At 38.3% G+C, this 19405-nt stretch overlaps 1 protein-coding gene across 2 annotated transcripts; it reads left to right on the top strand.

The window, feature by feature from the left end:
• Positions 1 to 538: 538 nt before the first annotated feature.
• Positions 539 to 17623, top strand: nptx2a (neuronal pentraxin 2a). Of its 2 annotated transcripts, none has more exons than XM_008416825.2 (5): positions 539 to 1596; positions 4709 to 4952; positions 8432 to 8676; positions 13697 to 13876; positions 15139 to 17623. In XM_008416825.2, the coding sequence occupies exons 1-5, from the start codon at positions 1147 to 1149 to the stop codon at positions 15364 to 15366; spliced, it is 1347 nt and encodes a 448-aa protein (XP_008415047.1). In that variant the 5' UTR covers positions 539 to 1146; the 3' UTR covers positions 15367 to 17623. The 2 variants fall into 2 exon arrangements, with proteins under 2 accessions (XP_008415047.1, XP_008415046.1); XM_008416824.2 differs by having other exon boundaries at positions 542 to 1596; positions 4706 to 4952.
• Positions 17624 to 19405: the final 1782 nt, after the last annotated feature.

Below are 19405 nucleotides of genomic sequence, written 5' to 3'. Positions count from 1 at the left end.
CTGCCATCACCATTCTGCGAATGGGGTTGGAAATGTCTTCGGGATTGCAGCATTGATTCTCTTCCTCAAATAGCTGCTTTCAGTTATGTAATCTGAGCTGGGGATCTCTGTAGCTCTTTCAAAAAATTTCACCCCGGGTCTTGGTATTCTGACTGATTCTCCACATCCCCCCAGCAGTCAGTTAGCATTAAGTCTTACCACATTGTTTTACAGCCTAAAATGTTCAAAGGTACTGGGAGAAGGAATTAAATACGTTCCATGTGAAACTTTGCGTACTTTAAGGCGACCAAAGAAAGGAAGCAACACTTTTCTTCAGTCAAGCTGTTATCGTGAATAAACGGAGGAACGCTGGGAGAGAGGGAGAGCGAGGTACAAAACAAAAAAACAAAACAAAAAAAAACCTTGTGAAGTCCTTTTTTTCTTTGACATCTGTCATCTTCAGCACATATCTAAAGAGCTCACGTATAGTCAATGAGATGTACTCAAAGCATGTCATGGCATGACTTGGATCCGCTGGGATTCGGCGGATGACGCAGGCTGAGGCTGAATAAACCGGAGCGCACGAAGTGATGAACGGAAGCGCCTGTGCGCACCTCCCCTATAATAATCTGCTGAGCGCCGTCGCTGTCTCTTCAGCACCGCTCACTGACAATTCAACGGAGCGGAGAGGAAAGACAGGCTGAGTTCTCTGCGACCGTCTGAGGATTGTATTGCTGGACATAACCAACCCAACAGGGTTCAACTTTGTTTTTTTTTTTGTTTTTCTTTTCTTTTTTTTTCTTTTTTTTTCTCTGGAGTAGACTTATCAAAATCTGAATTGACCGAGTTTTAAATGCTGGAAGATTTGGTTGTCTTTGTGTGTATGTGTGTATATTATAGCGGACCGACCATGTGGTTGATGGACAAGTAATACTACGGGGTTTCACTGCGGATTTTTTTTTTCTTCTTCTCCAAATCGCTTTAAATACATTTTAGGTGTTTTTTCCCCCGTAAAACTTTGGATGTGTTAATTTTTTATACTAAATTCATAAAATCAGTGCAAAAAAGTTTATAACAAAATTTCAGGTGTTTTTTTTTTTTTTTTTTTGGTTAAACATTTTTGCTTTCCTTTTCATAAAGGGATTAGTTATTCCCATTTCATCCAAGATGCTGGCTTTAGTTTTTGGACTTTTGTACCTGGTCAGCGGGCGAACGGTGAGCAGCCAAGACGTAACAGGTAGTCGGTTTGTGTGCAACGCAATCCCCCCGGGCGCAGAGCCCGGCTGCGGGTATGGCCCCACAGGCAACCGCGTCCAGAGCAGCAGCCCCGTGGAGGATGAGCTGCGCAACACCATCATCCAGCTTCGGGAGACTATCCTGCAGCAGAAGGAGACCATCGTGAGCCAACAGGGAACTATTAAAGAGCTCAACTCCAAGCTGGCGCGCTGCGAGGCGGCAGCCGATGAGATGGCGCAGGGTAAGTCCCGGGGTCAGGGCTCCAGACGGAAGGAGTACGGGAAGAACACCATGGGAGACCTACCCCGGGACCCCGGTGAGACTATAGACCAGCTGGGCAAAACCATGCAGACCCTGAAGGGTCGGCTGGAGAATTTAGAGGTAAGACTGCAGAAACGTGCAACAGCATAACACAAAAATCCACCATTTTCTGTCACACTTTCTATCACACGCTCTTCGTGACGGTAAATTGAACTGAAAGGTTGCTTTATCTCAGTAATTATGTTCAGTGGAACTCAGACTTTATATTGATTCATTACAAACCGAGTGTTATATTATTATCAGCACTTATTTTCGTACATTTTGACGGCTTACAGTGAATGAAACCTTAAAACATCAGTTTCTCAGAAATTTATATAAGACCCATATTTTAATTGTTTTTAAATAAAGAAACGTTATATTATTGCCATGTTGTGGCCCACACATTGCTCACTTGACAGATAACAAAGGCACAAACGATAATTGCTACAATAAGCTGTTTCTGCAGTATGCTGTATCCAGACATGCTAATTGAAAGCTTAGTGGAAGGAAAATATGTGGTAGAACATCCTTTAGATTTCTGTGGAGTAAAGACCACTTAGTAGCTTAGGGGAGACTCATAAGAACAAGTATTGTCACTGGATTCAGTGATTCAACACACAACGAAATATCCAGGACATATCCAGAAATATCCATTTAATATTTCATTTAGAAATTCTAAATTCTTTGAACCTTCTTTCCACTTACAAACATTATGGCCATGCTGATGGGTCCAGTGGGAGCTAATACTGCTAATGACCATGGTCTTGACTGACCATCAAACTCACCTGACCTAAACCAATGAATGAGTTTAGGACTTACAAACTAATCTTCTCCGTGACACTAATGACCACATTCATTTTCAGAGTTTATGTTTTCATCAGCTGCATGCTCTCATCAAAATCAACAACAGTGAACCATTTCAAATATATAAACTGGTGTGTAAAATGAAATATGATTTTTGAATAAAATTGCTGGAATAAATTAGCATTTCAAGTAAAAACGCCACTCTTGATCTAAAATGGAATTCTTTAGAACCACATTATATATGAGCTACAACACATTTTAGGTTACTGCTTGTGTGTCATTCATTGGATTTGTAAACATGAGTTGTGAGAATGCTGGTGCTTGGGGCCCCCTAATGGTTTGGAGGTACTACGCAGCTACTCGGTTTGTAAACAGTCATGCCTTTGCTGCATGGCTTGTTATGGGTTAATCTGGTGCTTGGGACTTCTCAAACCAACCAGGTCAAAGGATCAGGTTTTATGCATGTACCGTCTTGATGCTTTTATTGATCCAACGACATCCACTAAGACAGATTTATCTGTGAGGTAGTATTGAAAAGAAAAACACACCTTGTCAAAGGTGAAGTATTGGACGTAATGGAGGGAATTGCAACGCATTCTTGAATAATGTATGAGCCTGTCCTATGTGGGATTCACACACTCGTTTATTTGCAGTAGTGTGACTAATTATTCTTAGCAGATGATTAAATTAATTCCCCGAGATTTTAGTTGGTCTGCAGCAATAAAATGTTCAAACCAATTCAAATAATTGAGCGCTTTTGTCATGCCACACCTGAGACTTTTGCGCTGCTTGTGGCACTTTACTCACTTGTTTTGCTGTTCATTATATTTTCCAGAGGGCTCAAGGGTCACGCTCAGCCACTAATGAGGTGACCTGGAGAACTATTTACAAATAAGCAGAAGGCTTGTGTTCTGAATTTATTATCGTGGACAATATGCTGCATCATTGATCCATCCCTCTGCTGCCTTGACCATTGTTTACCTCTCACATTTAATAAAAGTCCACTATGCTAATCAAATTGAGGATATGCTACCATAGAACGTGTATATTTTGCTGAATTCCAAACATTTTCATTTTCTATTTTAAATACTCTTGATTGGTTGAACCTTAATTATCACTACTCATCATGTTTCCACAAGAAGTGGTCAGTTTCTTACTTAACTAATTTTCAGTTAGATAAAAACGTGCACAGCTCTGACGCTTCTTTACATTTTGCCACATCAGGGCCACTAACCTCAATAAATCATTGAAAAGTGGGAGAAAATGTTTTTTTCACTAACAAAAATTTGAACTATGTGGCAAGCATTTGTGTCTCTGCCGCCAAAAGCTTTGCACGTGGAAAACGTCTGGGAGCATCTGCTTTCAAGTCTTGTCACAAGTAATCATTTGGAGGTAGCACTTTACTTTGACTAGGCCGCTCTAACACATGGCATTGAACTGACGTAATGTACCCCATTCATTGTAGCTCTAATTGCATTCTTAGAGTTGTTGTGTTGCTGCAAGGTGAACCTCCATGTTGGTCTTTGGTCTTTTGCTGCCTCTGACACATTTTCTTTCAGGATTGTCCTCTATTTTGTTTCCTCAGCTCTAACCCGTCCCTTTACTATTGCTCAAGAAAAGCATAATCATAGTGTAATGCTGTCAACACCAAGTAGAAGCTATGTTTGGGGAATATGGCCAATGTTGCCAATATCTTTCCCTGATCAGGGCACAGGCACTTGGATGAACTGGATTTTATGTATGAGGATCTCAGCAAAAGAGTTTAAATACAAATGCATGCTAAACGATTTGTAAAGAATGCAGGAAGCATGTATGATGTCCTTCAACTCATTACACACTTGTGTTTGTTGATCTATCACATAACATCCCAATAAAATACACAAAAGTCTACTGCTGTGGTGCAGTATGGCTATTTTTGGAAGGTACTGGGTTTATACATGAGCAGTTGCATTCTGGACCAAACAGCTACGCTCAGGCATTTAGATGGTTGAATTTTTCTGTATAAAAGTAATCAGACTGGGATGTGCTCCAGACTACTAGCAGAGTAATATTTGAAATGGACATTTGAGGGCAGTTTTTTTACTTGCGTGGGCACATGATATTTCCCATGTTCCAAAAAAAGAAAAAAAAAGAAACAAACCATCTGTCATCGTAGTGTCAACTCGGGGTGACGTCTACCTTTAATACCCTGCACACAGCCACGGGTGTTTGGCAGGTCGCCCATACAAGCTTCAGGGACGCGCTGTCTTCATTTAGAGATTGATGCATCAAAGACAATGCTGCCAAAAAGATGGCAGAGCTGTCTGATCAGCAATCTACTGCACTGACGGCTAGCAGGATTTAACGTCTGTCCGTCTCTAATCTCTGTCTGTGGTGTGCCTCCCAGCAGCAAAGCCTGCGCCTCCCCAGCACAAACTCATCAGTCGGAGGAGCCTCGGCCCTGACTCCACTGCCACCAGAGCTCCGCGAGCTGCTGCGCCAGCGTCTGGGGGCGCTGGAGACGCAGCTCCTCCGGAAGGTAGCTGAGCTGGAGGAGGAGAAGAGCCAGCTCTACAATGAAACTGCGGCCCACCGCCAACGCACCGAAAGCGCTCTCAACTCCCTCATGGAGAGGATCGCGGAGCTCGAGAAGAGTAAGCATGATGCATCGGGTAGCTGTGAAAAAATGCTGCAAATTTTAATGCCAATTTTGTATTTATATATACATTTTGCCTCACTAATTTAGCAGCGATTAGTCAATGTCTGAATAATGTTTCAACGATGTAAAGATTTCCCATCACACTCCTTTTGCTCATAGAGCTTTTCTGCTGTGGTCTTAAAAGTGAGGCTCGGAAAGCAAGTGCTAAATGTTTTTAATTAGTGTAAAAACTATTCAAGAAGCGTCCGCCCTCCTGGGTTGCTCTTTGATGGTAGATGTCAAAATACTGAAAATGTTTCCACCAACAGAAGAAAAACAAAATGCTTAAGAAGTCTATTTCACATTTCACTGGACGTTTCTTCAAGGTTTAGCAGAATCGGTCAGGGGCTGAGGCAAGGATAGTTTTCATAGCTGATGTTAATGTCTCAGTTGCACAGAAGCAACTTGTGTACAATATCATATCTTGATGCAGAAGCCTCTCAGTGCAGAACCTGTTTGTGAGTTTTGTTTAGTTCAATTTCCATCACATCAGTGTCAGAGGGTTCCTGCTGTGAGTTCCGGGGATGGGATTTATTGTGTTTTTCTGGGAGATAGAAAGGTAAGGATTTTACCTGCAAATAAAGCTGCTGCAATGGCTTTGTAACCCAATTTTTCTCTCCTCCCTGGACTTGCTCTGAAATGTGCACAGACATCCACTTTTTATTTGAAATTGACCTTGTAGGAGAATAGTATTTTTTTTAAGAGAGGCTGCATGATGGGAAATGCTGCACAAAATTAATATGCACATGATATTTGAGATTTTTGTTCTTGAGAGGGAGAAAAAAGATTAACAGGCAAAAATTATGGGGTCTGAGTAGTTTACATTCACTCATCATGCACCCAAAAACATTATTTCTGACATTTTTTTAATGCTTGTGATGATTTATTTGATATGCCGATGTTCTAGTGTGAAATAAGTTATACAGCTCGCACTCTCACTGAATTTTAAAAACAGGAATTGGGTTTGTTTTCATTGTAAACTTTCCCTGAATTATACTCTCAGTATCAAATACGCAGGCATACTTATATGAATGATTGGTTAAAGTTGTCCACTCTTCTCGGCAGACTTGGTAGAGTTTGCTTGAACTGGTTGGTTTGCCGGCATGAAAGCAGATTACACAGCAGATTGTGTGTGTGAATCTTTAGTTGATTAGTTGAAAGATACTATAACAACCCGATCTTAAAACATCAAATTCAAGAATTTATTAATATTGTGTTATAGAGTAGTTGTGCACTCATGGTATTCAATTAGTCATAACACAAAGTCATCCACATTTAATTTGAAGATTTTTTTTCACAGGAAATATTGTAAAAATATTTACAATGGGAGTTCAGATTGACCAAATGAGACTGTGATTTGTGGCGAGTGATTGTTCATGAAACAAGACATTAATCAATTAGCAGAAATATGTAAATAACTGAGACTAGAGAAAGCATGGAATAGTGTTGAACCTTTAGGATCTGCTGCCTTCAAATATTACTTTAAGAGTTCATCAATAACTAAACCAGCAGGTCGTACAAAGGTCTGTCTCATGTTGACAAAAAATCATTTTTATGACCCTCAAAACTTTTGGGACAATATTTCTGTGAACTAATGTGAAAATCTGACATTTTTATGTATGGCGTTTTGGTACTGGCTCAAAAAAAGTCAGACCTAGTCAAAAGTCTGGTCTTAAATGCAATTGAATTACAGTTGTGTGACCTTAAATAATTTGTTCATCCTTCACAAAGCTCTAATATGACTGAAATAAAACTATTCTGTCACATAGACAAGGTCGAAACACACGGAGCCACTTAGGAGAACTCTGTTTGCTTAATGAATTAAACCATCATTTTAAAAAGTACACTCCTCTATTTACTCAGCTTAAATTTGCAAGTGAAAAAAAATGCAATCTATAAGATGGAAAATACTTCTTCATAGTATGGTATGGGGTATGACATTGATATCAGAGGAAGATAAATGAGATGTGGTTACACTGTGTGGTTACTGCTGCGTATTGACTTGCACTAATATGTGAATAATATGTGGGTTTAAAAAATAGTGTTAAAGATAAAACAGGCATTGGAAAAGCTGTAATTTCCTGTATAAGCTAATAGTAATAATAATAAAATTTAATGATAGGTTATTGTTCGATAATGAGACAACACAAAACTTAGCACAGTAAGTGCCAAATTGTTGATTTTTAATGTTTGCTGCTTCTTCGTCACTTTAATGCTAATTGTTCAATATACTGTGGTTCATGTGTATTTGCATGTTCAATTTCAAAAACTGCACCAGTTAAACAAACAACTTTTCCATGTTATACTTGTTCTCCATTTAAGATTAGGATTTATTACAAATAATTTTTAGATGTTTTCAGCCACTAAAATACCAAATTATGGAAGTGTCTGAGATATACATTAAAACATTTAAGACACTTCCACCCATTCTGTAAAAGCTAGTATCAAACTAGGTCTACAGAGACCTCGGTGAATAAATGACTGAAGTTCATTGGGTTTGCAACTCACTTCAAATTGTTGAGGTAACAGAGAAATTGCAGGAAACATCAAAAACAACTAGATCTCTCTCTTACATTGATTAATGTTCATGAATGTAACATCAGAAGGACACAGAACAAACAAAAGTGGACATGGCTGCAAAAAAAGAGAGAGATTTTCCCTAAAAGAACCTCAGGCTGATTGAAGTCTACTAAAAAGGATAACAAATAAAATGTTACAAAAATCCAAAGGATGAATTTCATTAATTTAGACTAATGGTTTAAACCAGACATACTATTTTTGGATTAAAACCTATTGGATTTTTGTGATAAGATTGTTTAATTTAAAGGTGGTGGTGTTAATATTGTGGTTTCAATCTGTTCAAGGAGTAGTTATTATATTCATAAATTCTCTACTTTGTCACCATCCTAATGTAGAGTGTTTGAAATCCCAAGCAAAAATTGTAGTCGCAAAGCAAAACCATCATCTTAAGTTGTGGTACTAAAAATGGTCTTAACCTTAAATATAGGCTAAAAATGTTTTAGAGAAACATAAATTGAACAGTTCAAGGGAAAAAAAATCCACTAGTGTCTTAAAGTTGTGTTTCTGTCCATAGTAACAATTTACAATTCTTTCAATATTTTTGGAAATATTTTGATGCCACTTTTGGTGCATAAATGATGGTTTCATTAGAGTCTGAACTCAAAAAAATTATTTATTTTCCAGCTTGTCAGTTTGTTTTCTTGACTTAATAATGGTACGTATTACTGTTCTGTTATTTACTTTTAGGATTATTTTACGCTAACTTGTGATTTAAAACTAGAGAGCAATATAAACATGCCCTTCCCTACTTTTCTCACATTAATGTTGCTTTATAATAATCAACATTAAGCATAAAATTAGATGAAAGCTAATCATGTTTATGCTCAATTATATATATATTTTATCTGTTCATAGGTAATAATGCCTTTAAGTCTCCAGAGGACTTCAAGGTGTCCCTCCCTCTGCGCACCAACTATCTGTACGGACGCATTAAGAAGAGCCTGCCGGAGATGTACGCCTTCACTGTCTGCATGTGGCTCAAGTCCAGCGCCAGTCCAGGCATAGGAACCCCTTTCTCTTACGGCGTGCCTGGACAGGCCAATGAGATAGTTCTGATTGAATGGGGCAACAATCCTATTGAGTTACTGGTCAATGACAAGGTAAGTCTACAAATAGAAGCGGAGTTTATTCTTCCTTACATTTTCCGTACACGGTTAAGCCTAGAATTGTTCATCAACTCGGTAGCTTTAGGTTTAAAATGATTTTTTTTTTTTGCTGCATTATATCAATAAAACGCTTCTTCTAATTTCTTTAGCTGGTATTTTGTTGATGAGCTTCAAATCTCTAACACTGGAAGGTCTCTTTACCATCACTCTAACCTCTATCTCCCTCTACAAATCAGTTTGAAGTCGAGAGTCACAAGAAACATTTTGAGTAAARCTAAAACACTACTTTGATCTGTCTGATTATTTTTCTGGTTAACTTTACAATCTGAGCCAAAAGGGGTCAGTGGGTCTGTTGGGTGCCACTTTAAGGACCATTTGCAGAATATTTCAAACACATAGACAACTATGAAAGAGATGTTCAACTATTTTTTATACTGACAGAAAGATTAAATATTATCTGGAGCACCATTAAAAAAAGTTTACTTAAAATATTTTTAAAGCATAAGGAATAATACAAATATTTTACAGTCTAATGGATCAGAAATATACAAAAAAATATATTAATAATAAATTACTTTTAGCTCACTTTAAAAGCATCATTTATTAAAACCAAAGTAAGGCAGCAAGAAGAAGAGGAGTTACTTCACGTGTCTATTTCTGAAGTGAGTGTGCAAAAAGGCTCTGTTGAGCTTATCGGTGCCTCCTGGTGGCWTGGATTAAAGGAGAATCTCCTGGCAGCTTTAACTCTATCAGTTAAGAATAAACTTGCAGAGGGAGAGGAGTTCTGTCTTGGCTTTGAAATCACTGATTTTCTGTAAAGAAAGATAAAAAAAATTAATAATAATGCTGCGTTATTCGCCTGCCAACACAGTCGGTTCAGTTATGGCACTGATAAAATTTGAAAACAAAATAGACAAAGTATAAGTACTCTAAATTGCGTCTCTGTAATGTGAAACAAGCAGGTGGTTCATGCGAGCTCATGTTGAACATGAAATCATTGAGCATTAATTCTGAATACTAAAATTTGTACCATATAAACATTTAATATGGCTGACCCACATTCCACTCAAACCCAGAGATAACTGTATTCATTAGAGAACAGGGGCTGCTGTGTGTGCACGTTTGATGGCCTTATATTTGGACTTCATCCCTTACTCTAGCCATACAGTCAGTGCAATTTCAATTATCACAGCACTCAATATGGTTAGACAAGGGACACGCATAATTTCTGGCATTTGCTTTGAAGTACTTGCATTGCTACAGTGATATAAGCTGCAGGAATTAATTCAGTTTTATGCATAATGGCTCAGTTTGAAACCCCAGACTCAGTTGCTCAGATTCTTGGTTAAWATGATCCCAAACTGGTATTCCTACCCGACTCTCTTGTTTACACTGGGTGTTATTGGCACAGGCAGGTCTCCCCACAGTTTTCTTCTCACTATGCATTATACATGGGTTCACGTCAGCTGGATCAGAGAGAGATGGTGGAAGGGATGAGCGTGTGATTGGAAGAAAGGGCAGAGAAACTGAGAAGCTGCAGTGCTTTGGAGGTTAATAGAGACCAAAATTGTGAAATACAGCAAAGACGCCACTTTCTATGAAAGGTTCCCGTTGGAAAATGGTGGAAAATTTAAAGGGAAATAGAAAAGACTTGGGGAAATAAAATAAATTAAATGAAGTGTAGTAAATTTGAGCATCATGTGTGCAGTAGCACGTCCGTGTGTTGAATTTACTTGCAGTGTCCAGTGAGCTGCATTGTTTATGCTGCTCATTTTACTGCATATTAAAGAGGAAGCGGAAGGTTGGCTCAACAATATTTAAAAGTGCAGAGTGGTCTTGTTATATTTTTGTGTCATTATGCAGGTTCAGAGTCCTACTTGTTACACGTCAGCCTCTTCCCCCAGATTTTGCTTCCCTTTGCACAAGGAGATTGTTGATGTCCTCTAATGTTGCCTCCACCATAATCTTAAACAGACTCATGCTTTTCCTCCAGCCCTGCACACAACGAACACAGAAATATTGTGCCATTTTGCATGTGTAGCCTGATGCTCCAATCCCTAACAGTCTCAGAAAAACAGTTTTCTGAGACTGTTTTCCAAAGGAGAAAAAAACTAAATCTCCCCCAAAAATATTTAAATGATTTTCAAAATCTCTGTGGCTGATGCAATTTTGTTGACATCATCAGAGGTATTGCCTAGATTTGCTCATTCTTGCTTTTACTAACTCAAAAAAAAAAAGATTTTTGTGGAAAAATGTGTTACTTACCACCAATATAAAGATGTGGAAAACCCATACAATAAATTCATCGGTAACACTTYATTTGAAGGGGGGTGAATAAGACTGTCGTGACACTTTCATAAACATGACATAACACCTGTCATGAACATGAATAAGCCTTCATGAATATTTGTGACTGTTGTCATAAAGCGTCATTCRGTAAATTATGACACTTTTAATACAAAGTTGACATTATTCAAAATGTCTTTGTTATGAAAAGTTGACATTAACCAARAAATCGTTACTGTTTAAACTTTACCTTTAATAACATAAAGTTACCTAATTTTTAAAGTGCAATCAGTAATACTTTTATAACAAATTTGTATCAGTAATGATTTATTGGTTAATGAATATTTATGACAACAGTCAAAAATATTCATGAAGACTTATTCATGTTCATGACAGATGTTATGTCATGCTTATGACAGTGTCATGACAGTCTTATTCACCCCCTTCAAATAATGTGTTACCAATTCATCTTATGTTTCAACACTGTAGTAGAATAATCTTGAGCTTAAGCTTTAAACATTCAACTTTAATTTTGAGTACATTTATTCAAAGGARAAGAAAATTGTTGAATAACTGTCTCTAATTAAAACAATCARATTGTTGAMAACCTTGCTATAAACCMTCTTTCCCAATGAAGCAGTAMAATKTTAAAGYATTTTTCAAGATCGGAGCAATAAGTCTGGCAATAAGTTAATGTTTTTGGTGTCTGGAAAATGAGCAGTAACAAAATCCTYCCAAATATAAAGTCACAATAGGCGGGTACTGCCCCTCACCTARGMTAAGYCCAGCTAAGCCCAGCCCCTAGTGACCGAAGCAGAATTCTTCCCACTTCATTGCCGAAGATGAACATGTTTGGTCAGCTGGTTTTACCGCTGTATTCACTGTACAATGGCTACAGGAAAAGACAAGTGTTTGTTGTTGACTTACCATTCAGAAACCATTTGTTGCATCCTCGATGGTTGTTCAGGAGGCTCCACTTCTTAAACTTCTGGGTCTGACTCAGGGTCAAAGATTCACGGTTGTACCAGTGTGCGTTTGCTTGCAGCCATTTTCCCGTGCATGAAGTCTGAGTGTAAACACTGAGTTGGCAATTCGGCCAGCAGCAGCTTATTTGCATAAAAGTGACAAAAGGTCCTAAAACAGCTCATTCTGAAAAGAGCTCAAAATAGGCAGAACTGAGGAGGAGAAATCTCATTRTCCGAGAATGATTTTGTGCAAAAAAATAAGATGAACAAGTTTTGTGAAGCGCATAGACCCATCCTAACTTGATTAAAAGGAAGACCTTTTAAGTGTGCGCATGTCTTTCATTGAATTCTGCAAYGAGCACTGAGAATACGAATATCTGTTTTTAAAATAAACAGACACACTGCTGAGTCAATCAGTAGTTACCGTCAGGTTGTTTTGCTCTCCATGGTGCATAGACAGAGCTGACTCTGTCATGATATGTAGGGCTTTGATTTTAGGATCACAAAGTTAAATCCATCTGTTCTGTTGGACCCAAATTGGAAAGAGACAAGATCAGGTTAACAATTAATGACAATCCTAAGAAGTAGACTTGCAGTCCAAAGTTGAAAAAGATTAAATTAGGCAACCGATGAGTAAATAGGCTACAGATGAGGATGATTTGTGGGAGAAGGAACAAGCAATTCTGTTTGACAAAAAAAAGAAACACATAACATAACATAACATAACATAGAAACAACTCAAAGTCCCACAGAACATGAAAATTATACTATGATCCCTGCTTTCCTGGTGCAAATAACATTTAAATGCAGCCCCCAACCTTTTAATTTTTTAGAGCAATTTTCCAATGCTGGCCTGAGGCAAAGATGTTATTATTAAGGTTTTCTGCTTTGGAAAGCTTTCGTAAAACCTTATATAAATAAAAGCATTGTTATTAAATAATGACTCAAAAACATCATCTTTTATATTTCGAAAATACAATCATTTAACTAAACATGAGTGAGTCATAGTTTGTCCTATGACTATGAGGCACGATTGCTTTCATATTGAGGAATATTTGACAAGAATTTATTTTCCAGTTTWATATCCAAAAGCCTTGGTTTGCCTGCATGACAGACACATTATAACAACACTCGAAGTATTCCCTGTTGTCCCACTAATGAAAGCACACCACCTGGTGTCTCTAATGAGGTCAGTATGCTTCGTAATTGCAAGTGACTAGAATTTTATTTTCAATCACTTCCATTTTCTCAGGTCTCTTTGCGTCCAGAGCTACATCTGCTGCGAGATATGTGACTACGAATCAGTCCTTTAGGCTCATAATAAAAAAGGCTAATGAGCTACAGTGCACACTCATGATCTCGTGCTTAATGCCGAATCCTCAAAAGACAATGATGTCATTGGTTGGTAAAATAACTGGTTGTTTTGCTTTGATCTACAAACAAAGCAGGAACCCATAAGAGGACAGAGTTTTGCTGTTAGCATTCTGATTGCTTTGAAGGATGTTCTATCTCTTGATGTCACCTAGGTAATCTGAATTTTAAATGTCTCTCTTGCTCAGAGAARCCTCTGTAGGGAGCTGCTTCTTTTGAAGCTGTAACCCTTCTAATTGCTGTCCTTGTTTCTAACATGCCACATTTTAACTCATGCCTTTCCCGACCCGTTCTGCTTCCTGTTCCCCCGACCCCCTCGTCATCGCCGTCTCTCCTTTGACCTGTGCCTGTGACTCACATTATCCTTTCCTCTGCCCTTATCTTCCACCCAGGTGGCCCAGCTCCCTCTGTCAGTGAGCGACGGGCGCTGGCACCACATCTGCATCACCTGGACGACCAGAGACGGCTTCTGGGAGGCTTATCAGGACGGCGAGCGGCTCGGCACTGGAGACAACCTGGCCCCCTGGCACCCAATTAAACCTGGAGGGGTGATCATCCTGGGCCAGGAACAGGTGAGCCTGAAGGCTTAGTTGGTAAAGAACAAGTGTGTGTATGTTTTTGTACCGGTAGGATMGTCTGTGTGCTCTCCCTCACCCTGAGTGCCAGAGGCACAGAGCAGGGAGCACAGGGGAGGAGGCATTGAGTCTCTTCTCACGCTACTGTGGCCCTCTTACTATAACGTCATTCATCTACTSATAAACTGCTGGAAAAAAAMCCCACGGGAAGCGTCACGGCAAATCTCCATTGATTAACTCCGAGAAAGTTGCATKTGTGTCCTTAAGGAAATTCAAAAGAACATGTGAATGGAGTGTACAGAGAAATGTATACTCATGAAGCACCAGTTCAGAGCCAGAGGGGTTGATATTGGTTTCCTTTTCACCAAGAAACTCAATTGAGATTGCTGCAGATTGCACAGGGATTGGAGGCTGATCGACACAAAGGCATCTTTAAGTTACTAGGCAGACTTTTTTAGTCAAACTARTAAAACTCTCTTGACTGGACTTARTGTTATTGTCAMATAAATAACAATAAGTCATGGACRGTTTTATGTTTGTTCTGCTCTTTTTTTCCTAGTGTAYTTATTTTAGGTCAAATCTGCCGTCCAAGCTTTCACCGCTCAATACTTTTGGTGAYAATAGGCAACTCAAAATTTTTCTCATTATTGGTCTTTCCAATTAAATTCTTTTATCACATATTTTTACCAGTTTTTTGTTTTTTTAAGTTATCGCAAATAGTTTTTGACTTGTAAGTGCACTGTATGGATTCCATGAGAAATATGGCTACAATAAAACAGGTASAATTGGTTTGTAAGAAAAACGAGRGCAGAATTCATTATTAAAGATCTTCAGCAAACATTTCAACTAAAGTTATTATGAAGCTATACAGGATAAGTGCTGGCACATCATCTTAAAATTGACTTTTTTTTTTTTACAAGTGAAGAAAAGGTAATTAAACCAGTAAATTTGAAGAGTCAGACCAGTTAAAGTTCTGTTGATCTTCACTGCCATCGCCACCATTTGATTCAGCTTCACAGTCGTCCGTCTTTGCTTGGAGTAAAGTGAAAGTCAAACTCTTGCTCGACCTGGTAAGGTTGGCTGAGAACCTATGTTGAAATCTCTTCCACCCAAATACAAACAAAGAAGGTGATTGTCGGGGAAGAAAAACAAGATAATTATTTGCTAAGCAATGTCAATACTTACCTTATGGAAGTAGTACTTAATATACTGTCCTTAAAATCTATGTAACGTAAATTTTGTTTTGTCTTTCAAATAAGGACATCGTCGGAGGGCGTTTTGATGCTACCCAAGCCTTTGTTGGCGARCTGAGCCAGTTCAACATGTGGGACAGAGTACTACGGCCGGTGGACATCATGGGTTTGGCCAACTGTTCGGCCTACATGCCGGGGAACGTGGTTCCTTGGATTGACGCCAATGTAGAAGTGTTTGGCGGTGCAAGTAAAGCCGCTCTCGAAATCTGCGAAGACCGTGCTTTTGATTCCTAAGAACTAAATTCAAGGAGTCCTGCACGGCCACAGGGATCTGAATTTTGAATATTCAGATTTTTTGCCTAACCCTAAGGGTAGCACTGGACTATCCACCATGGTCTCTAAGGCTCGGTGTTTATTGGATTTAAAAGATCACGTGCTCATCAAATTTGAACCCCGAAGACATTCTGGGATACTTCGAATTGATTCTCTCTGCAGAGGAAGACACTGAATGCTGTTTAATCTGTCTGCTGTTAAGATATGACCTGCTGTTGTCTTGTTTTTTATTTTTCATTCGTAAGCTTACTTGTCATTTGACAACTCTTTGAGAACATCTCACGGTGGTTCTGTTTCTTATTTTGACAACACTGCACTGTTTCCCTTGTTGAATGTGAGCTCAAATAGGCTTTGATGTGCTGCAGAAAACTGTGGTCTAGCACCAAATGTTCTGAGTTTTTTCTTTTTTTTTTGGCTGTTCGAAAAGCAGCGAGACGCCGAAGTAAATACCAAAATGAGGCGGATGCTTATGAGTTTGAACCTCACTATTGTCCAGAATAATATGCATGAATCTGAGCAGTGCATGCTTTCTGTCAACATGCACAGTGAGTATGCTGCGTCAAAACAGGCCGATGCAGCGTGCTGCCAACATTACATAACACCGTGTGTGTGTGTGTGCGTGTGTGTGTGTGTGTGTGTGTGTGTGCGTGTACGTTTCTGTGCTTATGGCTTGTCTTGCGTGTAAAACAGACCAGAAGCTTATGAGGGAAAGAGGGAGGACATTTTTTATTCTTGCAAATCTATGCTTAATACCTCATTGCCCTTTGAGCAGCTGCCATGCTCGCGAACAGCTTTCTGAACGGGCTGGTCTCTGCCCAGGTTAACAGCGGCCTCAGACAGCTGCCCAGTCCTGGCTAAATGACAGAGCTGTGGACGCCAGCTGACCACTCGGCGAGGACAGGGACTTGGTCTGGCCCTCAAGGACAATCCCTAACTCCCCATGTGGGTTGTAATTATCCAAGTTTATGAATGAATGCAGTATTGAGTGCTCCTGATCTCCTGATGTTTCTGTAAGTGTGTTATTAATGATAAAACATTCAAATGTAGGGGCTGTGTGAGACGGGAGCAGCACTCTACAGACATTTTGAATGGAGCTTGGTCCTAAATGTCTCACTGTTGACAGATATAAAGGTTTTGATCAACTGATATATATTTTTAAATAGAATGGAGTGTATCTAATGTATTTTGACATCAATAATGAATAAAACTAATAGTTTTTGGAGCTTCAAATTTGTTGTTAATGTTGAAATGGACAGTTTTTAAGGACCCTTCTTTTCCCTGATGAACTAGAAGGAATGTAAAGAAAAAAAAAAACTAAAGATGCTTCAGCTAGCCTTTTTGAGTTGCAGTTTTCTTTGAGGTCTGACTCACCAATCAGCAGTTTCATAAATCCTAAGATTTCTTTGAAGAATTTTAACACACAGAAAATATAAAATAATAAAATGTGCTGCAGGTTTTTTTGATCAAGGCACTAGTTGTGAATCAAACGGAAAATGAAGGAATTCCTGCACGCGATTACTTCAGTTTGTGAATCAAAAAATATGTGACCAGAATTTGTGACTTTTTTTTATAATCAGAAATAGTTTATGGTTTAGTGCAGAGCACACTTTAGATAAATACACMCCCCCCAAAAAATATCAGTTTTTCAGTATTTGAACGGCTCAATATCAGTGAGTTGAAAAAACAATTGTCTTGATTCTGATCTCTGGACATCTCTTGATAAAARCCTAATTTTCCTAGAGTTCTGGATTAAATATTAAAATAGAAGTTTTCATCTGATTAAAATCAACAAAATTAAACATGTATTAACACCAAATGCTGAAAAATTTAATAAATTAAATCCTGTTGTGAACTCTTACTTTTGAACGTTTCTGTTAGCGATGCTTTTTATTGTAAAGATAAGAATTTGTTTTTTTCCTGTTGAAACTGTCTGTTCTTGTTCTATCTGCAAATAACTTATCAGACGCAGTCATGCAAAACGGCAAGAATGCTACAAATGCTCTGTTGAACTGGTGAATGGCCTTTTGTGAAAACCATATGTGCTTTTTTTGCGAGTGGAGACTTTAGACTTTCTGTCAGCTTTTGTAGCACACTTTCATGACAGCGCAGAAATGCCGAAAATGTGTTTGTGTTCTGCAAACTTTAACCACATGAAATTCTGCAACTGTCTGTTATGATAACTGATGTATTTTTGCACCCAATAAAAGAATAAGCAAGCTCCTGACAAGTGACATTTGATACGGCAATTTTATAAAGTGACAAAGCAATTTAACAGTTTTCAAAGTTGAAATAGACAAATACAAAAGTCTAAGAAAAAACCCGRTACTGTTTCCAAAAGCATCAAGTGGAAAAATCCAGATGCGACTTTGGTAGGTTACACCACAGCCTGGAGGCAACAGCAAGTAAAACCATTTTTTTTATGCTTTTATTTAAATTCAACAAAATCTTCCTCCCAAAGACTATTACAGTCTCAAGTTATTTGACACCCTGACTAGAAATTGTTTTAACCAGTTGTGCTTTAGGTGCAATTGAAATACCTGGACTGGCGATGGTAAGGTTTCATTAGGTACTTGTTTCTCCAGGGGCACAGGAACCGATCTCCCATGTTTAATAATTACGAGTCTGGATACATCTGACCAATGCCCTTGCCCATAACAGGACCAACATATTAAGTGAGACAAAGTAATACTTATTTTATAGTTTGGCTCACAAAGACATCAAATGTTATCTTTCTTGTACTCAGTATTTTGAAACTAAACAAAATACCGAGTACAGTATTTTGTACTCAAAATACTGAGTACAAAATATTTTGTACAAAAAACATGTTCTGCAGAACAAAATGTTCTGCAGAACATTTTGCAGAACAAAATGTTTTATTGTTCTGCAAACACTTATGATGCCAACACAAATCTCACATTTTTGAAGAGTGAAATACTTCAAAACTGAAWGTCTCATCCAAAAAGTGCATAGTTCCCTGCTCCATCCACTCAAACCACTAATTTTCTGAAATTGATTTGTTTTATATTGTTGGAATTCACTCTTTATCTTTTTAGCCTCATTCCCTCATGACTAAGTCATTATAAGTCTCCAAACCGAGCTAGCCCTCTCTGCTGTTATTGTTAAATAAAGAAGTGTCAGCGCTTACGCACTAGATTGTCTCTTAAACAAAGCTAACTTTTTCCACATCGTTCACATTACGTTATTTAAATCAAGAAGCAACAATTTGTCCAGTCAGTTGAAATATCATTTGCAGGACTGGCTACGAACCTCATTAGATTATATGTCCTCTCATCTGGACAATGAAATGTCAGCAGTGGAGAAATCCTCTGGACTGGCTGGCGTCCAATTGGAAATGAAAAAAAAAAAAAAATCTGCCCTTGCGGATTATGGAAGCTGCTGCAATATAGGACACAGTGAGCCTTCTCCTCTCTTCGTGTTGTTGTGTGCTGGTGTTGACGCAGCAGGGGTCCCTTTTTTTTTTCTCAGAACAATAATCTGACCCCCCTAAGGCAACTTACAATGTGGAATGTCTGTTAATATTAATTTTGGTAGTTCTTGTTTTCTTTTGTGTCTCTAATTTTTATTTTATTGCCGCTCCAGTCATGCAGACACTAGTGTTCTCAAATGTTAAGTACGAATTAATTATGAATACATCTACGTGGTTAAATAAATGATAAACTGGTTTGATTAAAGCACATGTCACTATAGCAGAAACAATAGCAACAGAGCTACTAACAGATTGTGTGTGGTTTATCAAATCTTTTTAACAATCCGCTGTGTGGATTATAAAAATGGTAAAAATAAATAATGCATCTTTGCGTTTCGACCTTTGAAAGCTTCTTAAATCAACTGAGACTTTTCTCGTTTTATATATTGAGTTGTTCTCAAAAGTATACGCACAACTCTATTACAATCCCAATTTCTATCGTGTAAAAACAAAATATAATTGGTCATAAAAAGGTTTTTCCATATTTGTTATGACATATGCAATTAAACACGG

Source organism: Poecilia reticulata, linkage group LG8 (assembly GCF_000633615.1).
Source record: "Poecilia reticulata strain Guanapo linkage group LG8, Guppy_female_1.0+MT, whole genome shotgun sequence".
Taxonomy (NCBI): domain Eukaryota; kingdom Metazoa; phylum Chordata; class Actinopteri; order Cyprinodontiformes; family Poeciliidae; genus Poecilia; species Poecilia reticulata.
Note: the sequence above shows the minus strand (reverse complement) of the source record. Positions and strands in the feature narration are given on the sequence as shown.